General features: G+C 43.1%; 1 protein-coding gene across 3 annotated transcripts in view; it reads right to left on the bottom strand.

Annotated features, from left to right (window-relative positions):
* The window catches only part of SPIDR (scaffold protein involved in DNA repair), a 373,383-nt gene that overhangs the window by 112,428 nt on the left and 241,628 nt on the right, over positions 1 to 19,327 (bottom strand). For 2 of the 3 annotated variants that reach the window (XR_012655349.1, XM_075063011.1), the window contains exon 9: positions 8,795 to 8,953. The exons of the other annotated variant lie outside the window; for it this stretch is intronic. Coding sequence is in view for 1 of the 2 variants with exons in the window: in XM_075063011.1 (XP_074919112.1) it covers positions 8,795 to 8,953 (159 nt within the window). In the remaining variant the exon portion in view is untranslated. The remainder of the gene's footprint in view (positions 1 to 8,794; positions 8,954 to 19,327) is intronic. 3 annotated transcript variants of the gene reach the window in all.

Below are 19,327 nucleotides of genomic sequence, written 5' to 3'. Positions count from 1 at the left end.
ACTTTTCTCCTCATTTGTAGTCCCACAGACCACCTGTGCCTACATCCCTCTGAGAACTGCAGTAACTGCTTACGTGGACAATATTAATTGTGTCATTTTTATCTGTTCCATCAGCAACTCCAGCCCTCAAGGGTATCTCCTGTTTCCTCTTCCCTGTATGTAGGAGTGGCTGCTACTAAAGATAGATGCAGGAGACCTGCCAGCTTTTTGCAGACCACCAGCAAATACTCTATTGCTTTGAAAATCACTTATAGGACGGCTCTGAGGGACAGAACAAGCAAGTGGCTAAAATTTCATCCCAGACCAGGGGTTTGAATCCTGCTCTCAGATATTGAGAAGGCTCATACTGTGGCATGTCTTGTATAACCCACTTCTGTGCTTGCATTGTATGTAGCCTCACACTCAGTCAGAGACAGATTTAGAATCTATGGCTGTACTTATCTAACAAACCAATAACATCCCCAGAGTCATACTGACATTAAACCACGATGCTTCGTTGGTTCATGAACTTAAGATGACATTTTGTCAGATTTATTTTATAAAATACATTTTCATCACACGTTATACAAGGGCCTAAAGAATTTTGGACAAGTGCATTGTATTGATTGAAAGAATAAGTTAATCAATATGTTTTAGTAAACAGAAGTTGAAGTTGTTAAACAAACAAGACATGTTAATTTCAAGTCCATTTAAAACTTTTTGAAGGAGAAAGAAAACTCAATACAGTATTTGTCAAATGGAATTGTATTTGTTTACACAGGGTAAAAGTCTGACAGGCGGTTATGCGGGAACTCAGGAGCAAGAGGGGAAGTGCAAGTTGCCTTCCCCCTTACATGCCTCATAAAAAGGTCCATCTCTATACCTAGTGAGGCACAGTCACTGCTGCTTGTATGTGGCCCCAGGGATACACTTTGCTTCTTATACTGGTCTGTGTGCGGTTTGCACAGTGTAGCTCATGGTGATTTACGCCAAGCCCGAACAATGTCTGGGCATATCTAGAGAAACTGAAAACAAACAAACAACTGATGCAAGAACAGATTTATCCCTACCAGTACCCCACCAATGACAGTAAATTCTCTCCCAATTCCTAGCCCAAATCAACTAGCTAGCTGGAACAGATTCATTCATCTTGCACTGCTGGGTTGCCAACTTTCTTATTACAGAAAACCAAATATCCTTGCCCCACCCCTGCCCCTTCCCTGAGGCCCCGCCCTCACTAACTCCATCCCCCCACTTCATCACCCTCGCTCACTCGCTGATTTTCACTGGGTAGGGGAGGGAGGAGGGCTCTGGCTGTGGGTGCAGGCTCTGGGGTGGGGTGGGGCCGGGGATGAGGGGCTTGGGGTGCAGGAGGGGACTCTGGCCTGCGGGATAGGACCGAAGGATTCGGAGTGAGAGAACCGGGCTGGGGCAGAGGGTTGGGGTGTGGAAGGGAGTACAAGCTCTGGGCTGGGGGTACAGGCTCCAGGGTGGAGCCAGAAATGAGGGCTTCAGTAAGCAGGAGGGGGCTCCAGGCTGGGGCAGAGGATTAGGATGCAAGTGGGTATAAGGTCTCCAGCTAGGGGTGAGAGTTATGGGGTGAGGTTTGGGATCAGGGGTTTGGGGTGTAGGAGCAGGCTCTGGGCTGAGACTGAGGGGTTCACAGTGCAGGAAGGGGCTCAGAACTGGGGCAGGGGTTTGGGATATGGGAGGGTGTTTTGAGCTGGGGCAGGGGCTTGGGGTACAGGAGGGGGTGAGGGCTCCGACTGAGATTGCAGTCTCTGGGGTGTGGCTAAGGATGATGGGTTTGGGGTGCAGGAGGGGGTTCTGGGCTGGGGCTGAAGGGTTCGGAGTGCGGGAAGGGGCTCAGGGCTTGGGCAGGGGTTAGAGTGCGGGCTCCAGGCGGCGTTGACCTCAGATGGCTCCCAGAAGAGGCCAGCATGTCCCTACGCTTCCTAGGTGCAGGGGTAGCCAGGGGACTCCATACTCGCAGCTCCCACTGGTTGCAATTCCTGCCCAATGGGAGCGCAGAGCCAGTGCTCGGGGCAGTGCATGCACCGCAGGCAGGTGCAGTGTGCAGAGCCCCCCAGCTGCCCCTATGCCTAGGAACCAGAGGGTCATGCCTGCTACTTCCAGGAGCCATGCGGAGCCGCACAGGAAGCCTGCCAGGACTGCACCAAACAGACTTAACGGCCCGGTCAGTGGTGCTAACCAGTGTTAACAGAGTCTATTTTCAACCAGACACCTGGTAACCCTATGTACTATTCAAAGTTGCCATATTTCCTAACAAAAGGCTCAGTACTACCAATATGTACATGAGTAACTTTATTCATGTGAGTAATCTCACTGCACTCATTCAGCCTCCTATTTGGACTTCTCACTTGAGTAAAGTACTTTGCCATAAAAGTATTTGCAAGATCATTTCCAAAAATCATTGAGAAAAACGATTTTCAAACATCTGAGACAGGAATACAATCAACTGTAAAAATATCTTGCTATTACTCTTTTTAATACTAAAATTATCCAACTCTCACAAAGTGAGAGATTACTCAGAAGCACAACTCTTATGCTATCTCTACATTTTCCACCACTTGTGCTGTAAAGGATTTATTTATTTATTTAAAAGGAATAAAATACCAATTTAGACTAATGCCCAAAATCATTTACACTCAACTTGCAATTCTGTATATAACCAGCCTCCAAACAAATCAAACTGAAGCATTTCTGGTTAGTTGGCTCAGCACAGTATATGCAGATCAAAGGCTCTCTCTGACAATATTCCATCTATTTTCACATCCTCTGTACCAATTTACTATAGGTGCTGAACTTGCATTGGATGTATTGATGTGTGTGCGTTCCTATGTACGCTATTTGCAGAACATTATGTGTTTTATGTAAGTATACAATGGCAGTTATATTTCCTGACAAAACAATCTCTTTTTAAAATCTTGATTGCATCCAAAATCAACAAAGAAACCACAGCTATTATTAACTGGTGGATTGTTTAAACACAAGCCGTCGCCATTTGTTCCTCCTCAACCCTAAATGAAGAGTGTAATTAGCAAATGAAATTAGTAAAAGGGTACAAGGAATATACCTTCTTTGGGGAATACAGAAACTTCTTTGGGGAAAAGAAATAACCTTGCCCTTCTAAACAAGATCATTTATGAACCTGAGAAAACATTCCAGACAGAAGTTGCCCTACACAAAGCTGGCAAATTTATGTATTTTTATCATTTTACTAATTTCTTAGTAAATATGTAGCACAAATCACAGGCTTGCCACAGCATTGCCCTTTGAAATGTGACACTTTCCATTTAACTACATTTTCAAACATTTTAAAAGGGCGTTAATGTGATGAGCCTGTGGTGAGCATTACATACTACTACATCAGACACCCAGGCCTAGCTGCCAGGCTTCATTCCTTGCAGTAGACAGCACACTGTGTTAGTCTTCAGTGAACCTTCTGGTTCACTTAGGAATGCCATGGATGGAGTCTCCAACTCAGAGAAGATTGTCACAATTCAAGGCCTTGGTGGCAGTTGTAAAAAGGATGAGAAAGTAGGTCTTAAGGCATTTAGAGACCACTGACTGACCTTCAAAGAGTGAGTGTCATTTAATAATTTAGGAATAAAATCTGAATGACCTTAAAACTTGTATAATGTGGCAAAGGAAGTTCCTCAAAATTATATCGATCCATTTAATACAATAAAACTCAAGCCTTCCAGCACCAAGAAATGAAAAATATAAAAAACTCCACCACAGCAGCAGTTTCCTAAGATCTGCACAAAAACAATCTCTTGTTCTACTGTGCTATCCCCTCCGAGGCAATTAACTAAAAATAATCTACTCAGGTCCCTTGTTGACATCATTTGTGCACTTAGTGCACAAGTCAGTGAGGATAGGTCCATTAGTGGCAATTAGCAAGGATGGGCAAGGATGCAAAACAATGCTCTGAAGTGTCCCTAAGCCTCAGTTTGCCAGATGCTGAGAATGGGCGACAGGGGATGGATCACTTGACTACCTGTTCTGTTCATTCCCTCTGGGGCATGTGGCATTGGCCACTGTTGGAAGACAGGAGACTGGGCAAGATGGACCATTACTCTGAGCTAGTATGGCTGTTATGTTCTTATTTCGAGTGGAATACAATAAAGTCATGTTAGCTTTAAAAGGTATTAAAAACACTGTGGAAGAAAATGCCCAAAAGGAAAAGGACAACATTAGAAAGTGAAAAAGAGCAACTATGAAGGTGTTACAAACGATTGGGAGGGAGGGGTCATAAATACCACCAGACTTTAATAATCAGGATGTTATTATGAGAGAATTCCAGTCTCTGTGTTTATAGTACACATCAATCTCTGACAAATTATCCATTAGATCATTATCCAGAAGACTTACCCTATATGCTGTCAGTGCTAAAGCGCATGGAGGGTATTGGGTGCGCTGGGGAAAGATGATTCAAGCCACCCAGCAGTTCAGAGAGATTCAGTAGTAGTTTTGAGCAATAAAACAGACACAAGGAGAGAGACTTCAGAAGTAATGTTCCATTGAGATGAATGGAGACAGTGTATCTCTCTTCTGAACAAGTGATGCCCCCTCCTTCACAGCTCTGGAGAGAGAAACCTATAGTAGCAGAATCAACCCGGTTCCACTGCCCAGGAGAATGGGCTACCCAAATCTTGCCCTCTGAAAGGATACATGCCTGCTGCACACCAAGAGCCCAACTATGCACTGGCTTCCTGTGCACTGTTGTACAGTGAGGAGTGGCAACAGAACAAGGAACTATATGGACCTACCAGTCACTCCTATTGTGATGGAAACACAAGCAGAATGGCACCTATGAAGTTGCAATGACAACCATGCAACAGTTTCACTATCACAAAAGTAACATGAGAGGCTTCCCCTCAGCCCCACTGGAGCTATCCAGTGTACAGACTGGCTGCCTGGGGCTATGTTTTAGAGCCAAGATCTGGGGCACAGAGAGTTCACCTCTCTATTGTTCCAAGATTTCTGTCTGGAGATTCAGAAAGATAACACTTTTTAAGTTGACTCCAGTGTGGATGATTATCTTCACAACTATAAGGGAGAGATTTTTCTTTTAAATAAAAGTTAACATTTTGCACAGACTGATGAGTAAGCCCTTCCCACCATGACAACCCAAATATAATACCCAGAAACATAGGCCAACATAAACAGGCTGTCATATGTCCTTATTTCTTGGACAATGAAAGCTGTTTTCTCAACTATAGCATTAAGCCAGTTTTCTTACATATATGAAAAACCTTGGGAACACTTTAGGTACATCTAAACTCACAAGTAGATGCTGTGTTAACAAGTCTTTACTTGGAAAGTCTCAAGAAGGCTTTCTGCAAAGGCACTGAAAATGCTTTTGTTTCTTCCATACTTGTAGATAAACCTTTTTTCCCTGTAGTTAGAGTATTCTTGGCAAAACATACGTCCCATGTATTAAAGTAAAGAAGGATATATATCTACAGACTGTCATACTTATGTCAGATGTATGTATCTCTCCGCAATACAACAAACAATAAATAATGCTTAACAATTAAGAGAATTAAAATGTTCAAATAGCTGTTTAAGGCTCCAGAGTTTTGTTATTATGTTTACATGGAGGTACCAAAATTGCAAATACTACCACCACTAATCTCAGCTTTTTCAGTGCAATATATAAAACCACTACTTGCAACAATACCAACAAACCCAATCAACAACCACAAAACGTGATTTAAAAAAGGAAAATGTATTTAAACTTACCTGAAAAATCTCCTCTCTTTGATTAATAAGGTCTATAGATCTATCATGTTTGGTTTTCACGCACACTTGCCACTCGATGGCACAAGCAGACATGCCCATCATCAGTTTGAGAAGGATGCCCCTTTCTCTAAAGGGCCCACCAGTGGAGACATCTTTTACTACTACTACTAAGTAGCAATTATTAATCAACTTCTCACAATGAAAATTCTTGCAGTAAAAAATGCAAATTTATATTTGTCTGATCAATAAAAATTCTTTGCCAAGTGTGGGTCAAGTGTGTGAACTTTCAGCAAGGAAATTTTCATGAATATTTTGCTCATGCTGCCATCATTGTCATAAGGAATGAACCCTAAAGTTCAAAGGAGGTTTGATTTTTATGACTCTGAAATTCTCTGTCTAGTCCCTGTTGAAAGAAATTACTTGGAAGACTTCTCAGGCTTTGGATTTCCTGCAGGATTAGCAGATTCTTGAGGAACCAGCAAACAACTAGCATGTGGCAGAGCTACTTTTGGGGCATCAGAGGACATTGGACTATTTCTTAAAGTATAAGGAAAACTGAATTTACTTTGGGATGTGTACTGGAGTTGGGGGTAAGGCCCACATTGCCTGAACAGAATGCACAATACTGATATTCTAATGAGTGAGCACCTAGTGCAAAACAAAATATATATAGCCCCTGATCTGTGGAGAGAGTACCATCCAGGCTGTCCTCAGGAAGAGCCTTTTACCCAGATTTTTAAAAAAATTTGTTCTTCAATACATACCCGGGACACTTTGCCTTTGAATATAGTAGCTCTGATTAAAAAATTAAGACCTTCTTGTAGAAATTCTAAGACATGTTTAATTTCTGCTACTATGGGAAGCACACCATGGTCTTTGCACCCAGTTCTTGGATCTTTGTTAGGTTTGATACTGTGCCCTGTTTGTTTGCCTTTTCCTAGATACCAACAGCATACTGACTATATCATGAGACTATCCCTTCTTCCTCAAATACTTCCTTCCAAATTTCCAATTTCTATTTTTGTCAATAGCAGAGAGGTCTAATAGATCCTGTCTGAAACTATGGAGGTAGAACAAAACTGGTGGGCTCTTCAAGGAAAGGGACACTCCTTTCTGCTGGTCAGTGATATCTGGTTTTGTCCTGAGATGTCTGCAGGCTGAAGACCTGTTGTAATGGATCTACGGAATGTCCAGTTTCTAAAGATGTGTATGTGAGAGAGAAAATTCTTTATTTTATAATATTGGGAGGCAGTCAGAACCCATAGTGAGAAGTACTCTGATAGACACTAGACAGACAGATTTTTCCGTTAAAAAACATTGTAGAGAATCTACAGCATATACTGTACCTCTCTTTAGTTTTGGGGAAAAAAATCTATTACAGAACACAACTGGTCAGGTCAAGATCTCAGTTTCAAAACCAACTCCCTTAACAATTAAATACTGCTAATTCTGTCAATTAAAAAATCCTTCTCCCTGTGAGAAGTTGCTTGTGAAGCAGAATAAGAAGCTGACAGGAACTCTGTACTGAAACGTCAGCTTTTTGGATTCATATTAGTGCTCTCTGTATTTTCAGTTTTCACACTGAAAGTGAAAGATGTCAGATGTGGTCTGCATCCTGTTCTTTTTAGCCAACATGTGACCTTAAATGTCAGCAACACACTGAAAATATGTAGATTAGTTTTCTGCATTGGTTCTCAGTTATGCTTGCAAAACACAAACCTGACACATGATACATACAGAGGGGAGGGAAAATGCTTTTAACTATACTCAAAATGTCATGGCAAAAAAAATAGCGTAGCGATTGTGTTTCTTGTTTCTCCTGGGTCTTCAGTTTGTAAATTTTGCTTTTTTGGACACTGGGGTCAACGGCACATTCTGAATGATAAATGTTTTAGAAGCATAAATAATGCAGAGTATGAATTGTCCACGGAATGCTAAGTAACTTCTTTCACTATATTGCACAATCAACTCACACTATTGATTATGCACCCAACATAACCTACACTTAGACATCTTTCACCTGCTTTTTCTTGCTCAGGCCTGAGTTAAGAGAGAAACTTGCCTTTGAAGAGAGATACTTGAGAAAAGCAGTCTTCAAAGGTTCTAAAACATTGTTGATACTGAGAATTTTCAACAATTTCCCCACATATGGCCTAGCACCAGTGCAGATCCACCAGTGGTAGCAGTAGTGACAGTACTAATGCAGACAAGACATGCACCATTTTAAGCACGGTGTCACACAAACCTCTGCTCTGAGCAATGATAGAACACAATTTTTAAAATACCAGCGACCATTTGGAATTCTACCTACAGTAATGAACCCACTGTTGTAACCAGTGGAGGCTCTGAAATGACAGTGGGAATAGCAGGACATTTTAAAAGAAATATCCTGGCATAGACACAGCCTCACTACTAGAGTAGTCAGGTGCCCAGTTTTCGACTGGAAAGTCAAGTCGAAAAGGGGACCTGACAGTGTCTGGTCAGCTCTATTGAGCAGACACCCAAAGTCCGGTTACTGTTGGCAGCGGAGGCAGGGAGTAGGGCTGCCAACTTTCTACTCGCACAAAACCAAACACCCTTGCCCTGACCCCTGCCTCATCCCTCCTCTGAAACCCAGCCCCTTCTCTGAGGACCCACTCACTCCATCCCCACTCCCTCTGTCCTTCACTCTTTCCACCGTCACTCACTCATTTTCACTGGGCTGGTTCAGGAGTTGGAGGTCCAGGAGAGGGTGAGGGGTCCAGCTGAGGGTGGGGCTGGGGATGAGGGCTTTGGGGTGCAAGAGGGTGCTCCAGGCTGGGACCAAGGGGTTTGGAGGGCGGGCTGTGGCTCAGGGTTGAGGCAGAGGGTTGGGTGGGGGGGATGAGGGCTCTGGCTGGGGGTGTAGACTCTGAGGTGGGGCTGGAGATGAAAGGTTTGGGGTACAGGAGGGTGCTCCGGGCTGGGATCAAGAGGTTCAGAGAGCAGGAGGGGGAATCAGGGCTGGGGCATGGGGTTGCGGCACGGAAGGTGGTTAGGGGTGCAGGCTCTGGACGGCGCTTACCTCAGGCAGCTCCCGGAAGCAGTGGCATGTTTCCCTTCCGGTTCCTCCACGAAGGCGTGGAAAGGCAGCTCTGCACACTGCCCCGTCTGCAGGTGCTGCCCCCGCAGCTCCCATTGGCCGAAGTTCCCAGCCAATGGGAGCTGGCGCTTGGCGCAGACGCTGAAGGGAAAAGCAACAAGCAATGGGGAGAAAGGGGAAAGAGAAATGGATAGGAGCGGAGCCTCAGGGAAAGAGGTGTGGCAGGGGCAGGGCCTCTGGGGAAGAGGCGTGGCAGGAGAGGTTCCAACACTCCTGCTGAAGTGTCCAGTTCTTAAATATTACCAAGTTGGCAACACTACTCACCTTTAGTATAAGGGAAAGTAGAAAAAGTCTGTAGCTGAAACACTCCAGTTCCATAATAAACAAAATACCTTTCTTCTGTATTTTTGGAGTAGAAAGCAGTAGTCAGTATATATAAGATTTTTCACTTGCAACCCAGAGTAGAATTTTTTGTTTTTGTTTTGAGACATACTAAAGAATTATTTTCTGAACGTTTTACTTCTGGGGAATGTTGCGTCTCTCTTTCATTAATTACAATAGATGGAATTTGTGGAATATCCTCCTCAATTGCAGATGTGAGGGAAAAAAAACTTGCTGAGAAATTATTACATTTTAGATTCTGCCCCCTGAATAGTTAGGCATTCATTTTGCATGTCAGAATTGATAGGAATGTTGTTTCAAAGACATAATTATTTTCTTTACATGTACTAGATGAGCCATGGGTCTCTGCACTAACACCACAAACCATGGAATCATTGACCGCTAGGTTATTGTTATGATGTGTTGATAGGCTTGTTCTTTTGTTTTATTTCACTAAGTAATTGTAATTGCACTAAGGCATCAGGTCACCCCAAACTCATAACTGTCATCCAACACCACACTATATTTCTATTTTTAACTAATGTCACTTTTTTGACTCATTCAATGGTGCTTCTAAATTGCTGGTGAGACTCATTAGTGTAATGACATGAAATTCATGCTTCCCCTGGTAGCAGTGCATTGCAGCTTTGACAAACCTATTAGCCCTTTAAAGCCATGGAGGTGGAATATTTCCTGCATTAGCTAGTCAGTTTGACATCTACTGCAAGAAGAAAATGGACTTTGTTCCTTTCTTCTTCTCCTTTACCTATAGTAGCAGAGGACCTACCACACATTTTTATAATTTTACGCGCGTGCGCACACACACATACACACAGAGCGCTCTCCATAAGAAAAAGAAATAAAATAACAAACATTACAAACAAAATGAGCAAGTGAATGGGAAACATATAATTCTGATGTGGTACTTGCAATGATATGAGTACTGTTTCTTTGAAACTGTAACTGAAAGCCAGGCTTGAGTAGGGTGGCCATACATCTCATTTTGCCCAGGACAGTCCATTTTTTAAGCCCAGTTTGGTCCATCCCTACTTTTTTGGCAAAAGTGGCCATTTATCCTCTTTGCTCTTGCCGATTTGATTAGCTAGCAAAAGCAAAAGGGAAAAATGTTCACTTTTGTCAAAAAAGTGTGGTGTGGTGTGGTGTGGAGCAATATCCGGTGGGAGGACAAGTGGCAATGGCAGCCCCACATAGGGGCAGAGGCAGGGCTCGGGTGAACAGTGATGCCAGCTCCAGCCTTGCAAGGGGGGTGGGGGGGCAGGCGGCAGAGTGCAGGCGAGCGGCTCGAGCCAGCTCCATGCAGGGAGGGGGGTGCATTCAGGCAAGCCCTGCACGATGTCCCATTTTTTCTTTGGGAAATACGGTCACCCTAGGCTTGAGGGGCCGAGGAACATTCTAGAAAAAGCTCTACAGAGAGAAATATGAATAACTTCTTCAAAGCAGGGAACAGATCTACCTTTGTGTTTCTATAACATCTAGCAGAATGGGGTCCCATCCTGATTGGGGCCTCTGGGTATTACCACAATACACTGAAGTAAAATAATAATAAACTTCACTAAATTTGAAATGAACTATATTCAAGTCTGAAACAAAAACAGTAAGTCAACTAGGGTCAAAAACAAATTGGAAGCTGTCCCCTAGTATAGTGGCACTGTGTTGTGCTGACATACGGAGAATCCATTCTCAGCCACCCCATGTTCAGGCTGAGAGCAGAGCTGTGCAAATAACTGATTTTTTGGTTCATTATTAGCTCTAAATTTTTTTTTAAAATCAGGTTGAGTCAAACCAAAACCAACATTTTTCACAATTGCTGGTGAATTGAAGTTCATTACAATTTTGGACATTTTTAACCTTTTTAACTTAAAAGGAAATAAAGGACTAGATCTACAAAATGGAGAAAGTAGTAGTGGTGCCACCCCTCTTATGGCCAATAGCCTGCTGGTTAGGGCATTCACCTGGGAGGGGCGAGACCTGGGATAAATTCTTTGCCCAGAAAGGGGTAAGTCTATTCTGCAGTGGTTCTCTGTCAATCTCTCCTGTTGCAGCTGTTTTACTTTGTACAAACAGAGTCACTGGGCCAGAGATATAGGGAAAAAATGAGAATGACTCAATAGCCTGGTGGTTAGGAAACCCTCCTGGGAGTGAGAACATCCAGGTTCCAGTCCCTGCTCCAATGATTGTTTAATTATTTACACAAAGTGGAAACGCTCCATCAGGAGAGAATGAGAAAGACCTGCCCCACATTAACCTATAACCTGGCGATTAAGACATTTCCCTGGGAGGAGAGAAACCTGGGTTCAGTCACTGCTCTGCTCCAGAGCAAAGATTCAAACCTGGGTTTCCCTCCTACTAGGTGAATGCCTTAACTATGCAGCTATTGAGTATTGGGGGCAACCACCACCACCTCCTCAGCCTGAGCTCCTGGTTTTGGAATGGTGCCAAAATCGGCTCATGAACCTAGCCTGAAAAATCAAAATATTTCATTTTGATGTCAAAACAAACCACTTTGACATTTCCATTTTTTTTGCCCACTTTGAAATAAATGATTCACTTAAATCAGCAAGAATTCACTAAATGTCTCAGCCAATATGAATGTGTTTTTTTAACCCAAAAACTCCAAAAAATTTCAGACAAAAATTTTATTCAGCTCCAGATAAGAGTTCTGTAGAAACAGCATGTTCCCAAGGGAAGGAAGCATCGTAGGTGTCTAACAACTTCTCTAAATGGCCCATGGATCAGCACTGACAAGCTCTTGAGGGAACTGTATTCAGCTCCCCTCTGATGGAAAGAATGGACACAGGGCCTTTGAGGTGACGAAAGACATTTGGGTCCTTTGAGCCTGGAAGGCTTGGCAGTGATTCTAAAATAGTGAATATGCATAATCCTGTTACATTGCTGACTACAGAACAGTGACCACTGCACCACACCTCAGTGATTCTGGCTAGAGGTTGAGCCAAATTGGATCTTCATAATTCTGCCCTCCATCAGAACATTACCCAATCCAAATGGCATGAAGTTACAGCTCTGAACACTGCCTTTCCAGGCTGTTTAAGGTAGTCCTTGTAGACATCTAAGACTAAGGTATTATTCTCCAACAATTTTTAAACGATTTCTTTTATTTAAAAAAAAAAAAAGTTTATTTTTTTGCCTAACCAGAGAACACAGAACATAAAATTAAGTTTAGAAGGAAAAGTGCTGGAAATGTATGTAGGGCTTACTCTTGCAACAGCCTGCTTATTAAGATGAAATTCTTCAGATTAATTAGCTTGTTTTCAAGCTTTTATTGTCCAAAAAACTATGCAGCCAAACTTAACACTACCTGTATTAATAAAACAACTTTATTTTATCTGTAAAGTCTTTCCTTCAAACTATATCCCCAAATGCTTTAATCAAATAAAAAAATGTAAAATAATAGCGAGAGAGAAATTAAAAGGTATAAGCAAGAGAGGACAAATACTCTTTGGAATGAGGTGGAGGGTCAATGAGGCAGCGAGATACAGGAAGGTAAACTATTAAGTTGAAGTAAATTTAAAATGCTGGCAAACTCAGAAAAAGGAGGAGCTTTAAAGCTAAGGCTGAAATTCTGTCCCAAAGTAACCCCACTGGGCTAGGCACATTTTTAACAAGAGTAAGATCAGAAAATGTGGAGAATCATGCAATGTTTATGAAAAATAAGGGGGTTTCATCCTTTATTGAAGATTCCCTCATATTTGCGGTTTGAAGAAATCCTTAACAATAGTGTAATGTACTTTTTTATTATTAAAAAAACAAAAACAAAAAAATAACTTCTCCCAAGCCAAAACCCTAAATGCCAAGTTCCAGAACAAATAAGATTTTTATGGCCAAGTCTTAATTTCTTAGAAATAAGGGCTTGTAATGAGAATGCTGAAAGACTTAACTAGAGAGAAATTGTCCGGCAATTATTTCAATTGTCCTGAAGAACAACAATCACTGATGTAATTCATACTATTGTATATAACTTCACTGAAAAGATGGTAGATATTACTACATGCTGCACAGCAACTTAAGGATTTGTGAGTGGACAGTGGGTAACAAAAAGTGCAGATTCTGCATTCACATGCCTTTTACAATGGAAGCTGAACCCAAAACTGAATCTGAATCCAAGCTTACTCAACCTTCTCATTGAGGAGGAACAGAAAAAAAAATGGGCCAATAGCAGCACATTCTTGCTTAAAGTTGTACAAATAAATATTTGTAGGAAATTATATTTTAAAAATGTATTTATAAATTTATTGTTTATGAAACCACCTTTTGGTCTCTCAGCACAGACTGCATACTCTAACCTAGCATTTATGAAAACTAAATGCATATCTGAAGCCATGTGAGCATAACTATCTAGTATAAATGCTTTTAAAAGTAAGAGGAGATTATGGTTGACTTCCGGTACGTAAATGCATTCAACTGAAAAATGCAAGCTTTCCAGACCATTATACAGTACGGAAGAGAAGTTTCCTTGCCTAGTTAATGTCAGAAGGAACAGAAGGGATTCATCAAGGGACCAGAGGCAATTCCATAATTACAGCACTCTCTCTCTCTGTGCTCCACCAAGGAGACAGATGAGCCATTAGAAGATTCCCTCCAGGGAACGGCTCTTCAAAGATATTGTGCTTTTACATTCAACTGACTACATAAAACATTCTTTAAAAAAAATATTATCTGTTTGCTTGCTCAAAGCGTCACAGACATGATATTCATGTCTTGTGACCCTGACAGTTTCTGGTCAAGAGGCAGAGAGAGACTGTGCAGACCACATCACTTTCCAGCACTCCTGGGACATCAGCCAAACAGCAGTATTACAGTCTCAGAGGAGACTGTCGGCTCATTCTGCCTCAGGCAAACACTGCAATATTCTAGAGAGACTGACATACCGGAAAGATGGATGGGATTCTAGAACGGAGAAGGAAGCCCAGAATTAAGGAGTGAATGAAACCAAAGACTTACAGAACTTTAATTTTGTAAAAGTACTCCATAAACAAACAATAATAGCAGAGAATGTTTCTGGAGAGAGAGTGGAGGCAATTATGTTTACAAACAAAACAAAAAACTTTTTTTATTTTTAAAATGTTTGCTAACACGTTAGCATGCACTTCTAAACTAAGGCTCCAAACCTACTGAAACCCAGTTAAGGATCTGTATTCAAACATGCCTCACTTCATACAATTTTTAACACAATCTAACCAGCCAGGACAATGAGGAGTACTTGTGGCATCTTAGAGACTAAAATTTATTTGGGCATAAGCCTTCATGGGCTCAAAACCCACTTCATCAGATGCACAGAGTGGAAAGTACAGTAGGAAGATATATACAGAGTACATGAAAAGATGGTACTGTATTTTCCACTGCGTCCATCTGATGAAGTTGGTTTTAGTCCACAAAAGCTTATGCCCAAATAAATTTGTTAGTCTCTAAGGTGCCACAAGTACTCCTTGTTGTTTTTGCTGATACAGACTAACACGGCTACAACTCTGAAACCTGTAACCAGCCAGGGTGTATGTATTAACGGCTCATTTAAAACTCTCCTTCAACTGAGAGAATACTGTTTTAAAGCTGGTTCTAATTTGGTTTGTCCCCATCCACACTAGCCAGTCTAAGTGTGCAAGAAACTGTTTTCACAGAAACTATGTTTAAACCAAATTCATACATGGCTGCCACACTTTATTTCAAGGTCATCGGAGCCGCAGTCTAGCAGAAATTGAAGGTAAGGCAGATGCAGAAATGAAGGGAAAATTAGAAGGTTTGAAAAGAGAGATGGAAGAGAAGTGATGAAGCAACATTACATGGTTTTTAATACATTTCAAAGTCAGCCCTGAATTTGGTGGTATTCAACACAGTGTCACATTCAACTACAGACCACCTGAGCTGGAACAAGGACTGTACCAGGGAGACAGACACACACGTTGGGTGTGGGAGAGAGAGAGAAATGCACACTGCCCCTTTAAGTAAGCTGACTCACTCTTAAGTGCATTGTCTGTTTAAGTGGATCAGGAGGTTGAGACAGCAGCTGCTGCCCCAAGCTCTCTCTGTCTCTCTCCGTCTGTGTCCCCACCCTGCTCTATATGGAGAAGGAGTAAGCAGGATGTAGGAGGACACCCTGACGTTAGTCCCTCTCCTTCCCCCCCATCCCCGCACAGCAAGCAGGAGGCTCAGGGAGCAGCTCCAAGGCAAAAGGCAGGAGCAGCACATGGCAGTGGGGAGAAGGACAGCTGAACTGCCAGCAATTGATAGCCTACTGGGCAGCTGCTGCACAGGGAACTTAAGGGAACAGGGAGCTGATAGGGGGGTTGCCGGTTCATCCTGGTTCCAAGCCCCCACCAGATAGCTCCTACGGGCTGCTCTTCCTGCAACCAGTGGACAAAGCAGGAGGCTGCCAAACCACGTTAGAAGGGAGCACTGCACAATTTTAAACGAGCATGTTCCCTAACTGATCAGCAACGTAACAACGAAACAACGTTAACCGGAACGACTAAGTGAGGAGTTACTGTACATTTCCAAATGCTTAGTACAGCCCTATGTAGAGATCACAGCTGTAGTTTAATCTCAACGTGACAAAGACGTGGATGATGGATAAGAAGGTCTGCATCAGAAAAAAAGGGCTGCATCTTTCTGGGCAGACAGATTTAAAAGAGCCATCCGAACACACAGCTGCAGCTTGATCATCTGAAAGCAAATGAGGATTTTACAAGCCCCCTAAATTGCAAATTTATATAAAAATTAGATGGTTTACACAAACAGTATAGGGGCTAATAAAATCTTCAGTTCTCCTGGTTGCTTCCCCATCCCATCATCTCTGTCTTACTGGGATTGAGCCCCAACCAGCTAGCCCTCATCCCCACTTCAGTCTCAACTAGACACTGAGATAACACCATGTGTGTTAGACAAGGTGGAAACACAGAACTCAGGGTGGTCAGCATATTGAAGGGATCACAAACCCTATATCTCTCATTAACCACCTAACAAACTCATAAATATGATTAGCAAAAGGGATGGCAAGATATAACCCTGCAGAATAACACGGGACAGACTAATCCACTGCTACCCTCTGGAAAGACTCAGAAATACCCAGAAACTCTGCCCACTCCCAACAGGATCCATCGGTGAGCTAACACCACTAGAAATAGGTGAATTTTTTTTAGTGAATAATCAGTTCGCCAAAAAATGCATTTTTCAGGGCACCAAAGCTATTTGCAAATTCAGTGTAAATCTGGCAAAGTGTTGGCTGAAAAAAAATGAAAACAGTTTTGAAAACGTTGCGTTTTTTTTAACTAATCACACTGAACCATTTCAAAGATGTTCAATCTATTTCACATTTTGTGTCAAAATGTCATTTCAATTCAACATTTTATTTAGAAAAGATTGTTTTGATTTGACACTTCTTTTTGATTTGAGTTCGCATTCAAAACATTTCATTTCAATCCAAAGAAATAGTTTTTGTTTCGGTGAGAAAAACCCCAAAGAAATTCAGTTTTGGTTCAAAACTAACATTTTCTTCCTTCAGATTTTTCTGTTTGGCCAATGAACCAAAATAAAATAAATATACATATATATGCATGCACAGCCTTTTTTTACCACCACTTCGTGGTCCATGATATCAAAGAGAGGTAATAGAGCTAATAATATCAACACAGGCACTTGTTCTTTGTCCATCACCAGCAAGAGGTCAAGCATCAACTGATCAAGTGCAGTTTTAGAACCATCTCCAGATTCTATGGGTGGGATGACGTAGACTCATTCACTGTGGAAAGCTTCCCACTGGCATGTGGATTTTTCAGCTGATATCTATGAAACTAGCATTATTTTAGATTAGTAAAATTGAAAAGATTAAAGAAAAAAATCAAATTTATTAATCATTTTCTATGCTGTTTGCTTTTTCCTGTTTCCTTATCTTGGATAATGAAAATAAATTAAACCAGTTTCACTTTCACATACTCCACGTCCAGTGTTTAATGTGCACACATTATAGGGTATGGTTTATTTGTTTAAAAGCTACTGTATTTATTGGATATATTCATATATATTTAGTGCCATGGGAATATTTCTATGGTCTTTAGCTTTTGCAGAAATTTGCTGATACAAAATTTACATTTTGGCCAAATTTTACTTGATGGTGCCTGTATCTATTGGGTTCCTGGGAAGTGGGAGGGCGAAGCCTGCCCACTGTTAAAGGTTCCCCCCCCAGCCTAAGGGCAGGACCCACAGGACCGCAGAAGCCCACTGATTACGGGGGACAACTAATAAAAGAACAGGGACGGGAGTGTGGTCAGAGGGTCATAAGAAGGGAGCCTGACGGGGACACCGAGCAGAGAACCCCGGACAGCGCCCACTGCTCCTAGAAGGCGTCAAGGGAGCCAGTGGACGCCGCCCAGAGGAACTCCGCCCGGATACGTGAACGAACCAGGGACCGGAAACAAGCCCCACAGTCACCGGAGTCTCCATCGGCCAACCTCCTCTCCCTGGTCGTGTAGATGGCTTTTTTAGCCAGGGCGAGGAGGAGGTTGACCAGGAGGTCCCGGGACTTCGTGGGGCCACGGATAGGGAGTGCGTAGAGAAGGAGGTGAGGGGAAAAGTGCAGCCAGAAACGTAATAGGATGTTAATGAGGAGCCGGTATAGGGGTTGATGGTGCCTGTAGCGGGGTGGTCACCTGCTCCAGCCTTAGGAGGGCTTAAAACAGATCAGGAGAGGGCCGTGGCTGCCAGCAAGTAGTTCCCAAGCTGAGTGGGGAAACAACCTCAGCTGTAGCCACACCCCAATCAGGGTTCAGCTGGCCCTTATAAGAGGGCAGTGGGCTAGGAGCACAGACTCTCTCTCTAGCCTGTTGAGAGGGTAGGACCTGGTTGCTGGGAGTCTACCAAGATACCTGAGGTGGAGCAGGGCTGGGGGAAGGCCCAGGGAGCTGGGGAGCTCTGGCCTAGAAACCCCCAAGCTGCAGGCCTAGTATAAAGCCAAATAGGTACTGAGGTTGTAGGGGGCAGCCCAAAGGGGTAGGCGGAAGCAGCAGGTCCAAACCCCCTTGCCTGTGATGAGTTGCTTATACTGCAGCCTGCCCCAGTGAGCGGGGGCTAGATGGAGACTGGGCAGTAGCCAAAGACTGAGGCGAGGATAGTGGGGGAGGGGGGGGTACTGGGGGAGGGGAGACCCAGAGACTGAGGGGTGTATTGCCAAGGGGCAGCAACCTGGCATGCAAAGGGCACCACGTCTGGGCCAGGAAGAGCAGGAGACCAGCCTGCAGAGGGTGCTCTGATGGCTGGAGAGCTAATTCCCTGAAGGTACCAGCAGAAGGCGCCGCAGTGGTGAGTCCCGCATGGTTACAGTGCCCCTTCAACAAACTGTAAGTATTACAGCAGGCTTGCTTTGTTTCCTGAAAGTGCACACTTATTACCAGGTGAAAATCCTGCTGGAAGAGCTAAAGTGGGTTCTGCTGACTCATTATCATAGGTGGCTCATTACACCACCTGGCTACAAGGGAAGCGGATGTGGCTCTACAGAGAGCCTTAGATGTGGGCTGAGCAGCCCCTGAGGAGGAACCCTGGTGGCAGCCAAGTTTGAGCTAGATTTTCTGTAGTTTTAATTTTGAGTTTCTTTTGTCAATAAAGCCAAGTGCCAGGGAGAGGGTAAATTTTTACCAACAGCAACTGCTGAGGGCTCTGTTGGAGTAGGATGGAGGCAGTGAACATATTTCTCCAATAGAAACATATCTGTTCTGGCTAATTAAAAATGCACACCTTACGAGGAAAAGCCTGACCCCACATGTGACCCAAGTCATTAGGCTGTGTGCTTAAGCAGACCATCCCATTGGGGATCTGAAACCTCACCCTTGGATCATACCACATAAGCCGAGCTACTCCACAGCCAATACTTCATCCTCAAGGCTGCAATATTGTGAACTCCTGGCTGCTGCCCTTTCAAAGAGTAAGGGTGGGGGAAACGGCAGATGAACTAACAGTAACAAATCCCATTAGCCCCTCCTTTTCCCCTGACCTGCCTCTGCCACCCAAACCTATTCTCCATGTACAAGTGGTGCAGTAAACTACCAGGATCCTGTATCCAGCATAACAACTGATCTAGGTGTTCTGCATCCAGGTCTCTCTATGCTTGTG

This window comes from Chelonoidis abingdonii, chromosome 2 (assembly GCF_003597395.2).
Source record: "Chelonoidis abingdonii isolate Lonesome George chromosome 2, CheloAbing_2.0, whole genome shotgun sequence".
Lineage (NCBI taxonomy): Eukaryota > Metazoa > Chordata > Testudines > Testudinidae > Chelonoidis > Chelonoidis abingdonii.
The sequence above is the reverse complement of the archived record's forward strand: the minus strand, read 5'-3'. Positions and strand labels throughout refer to the sequence as shown.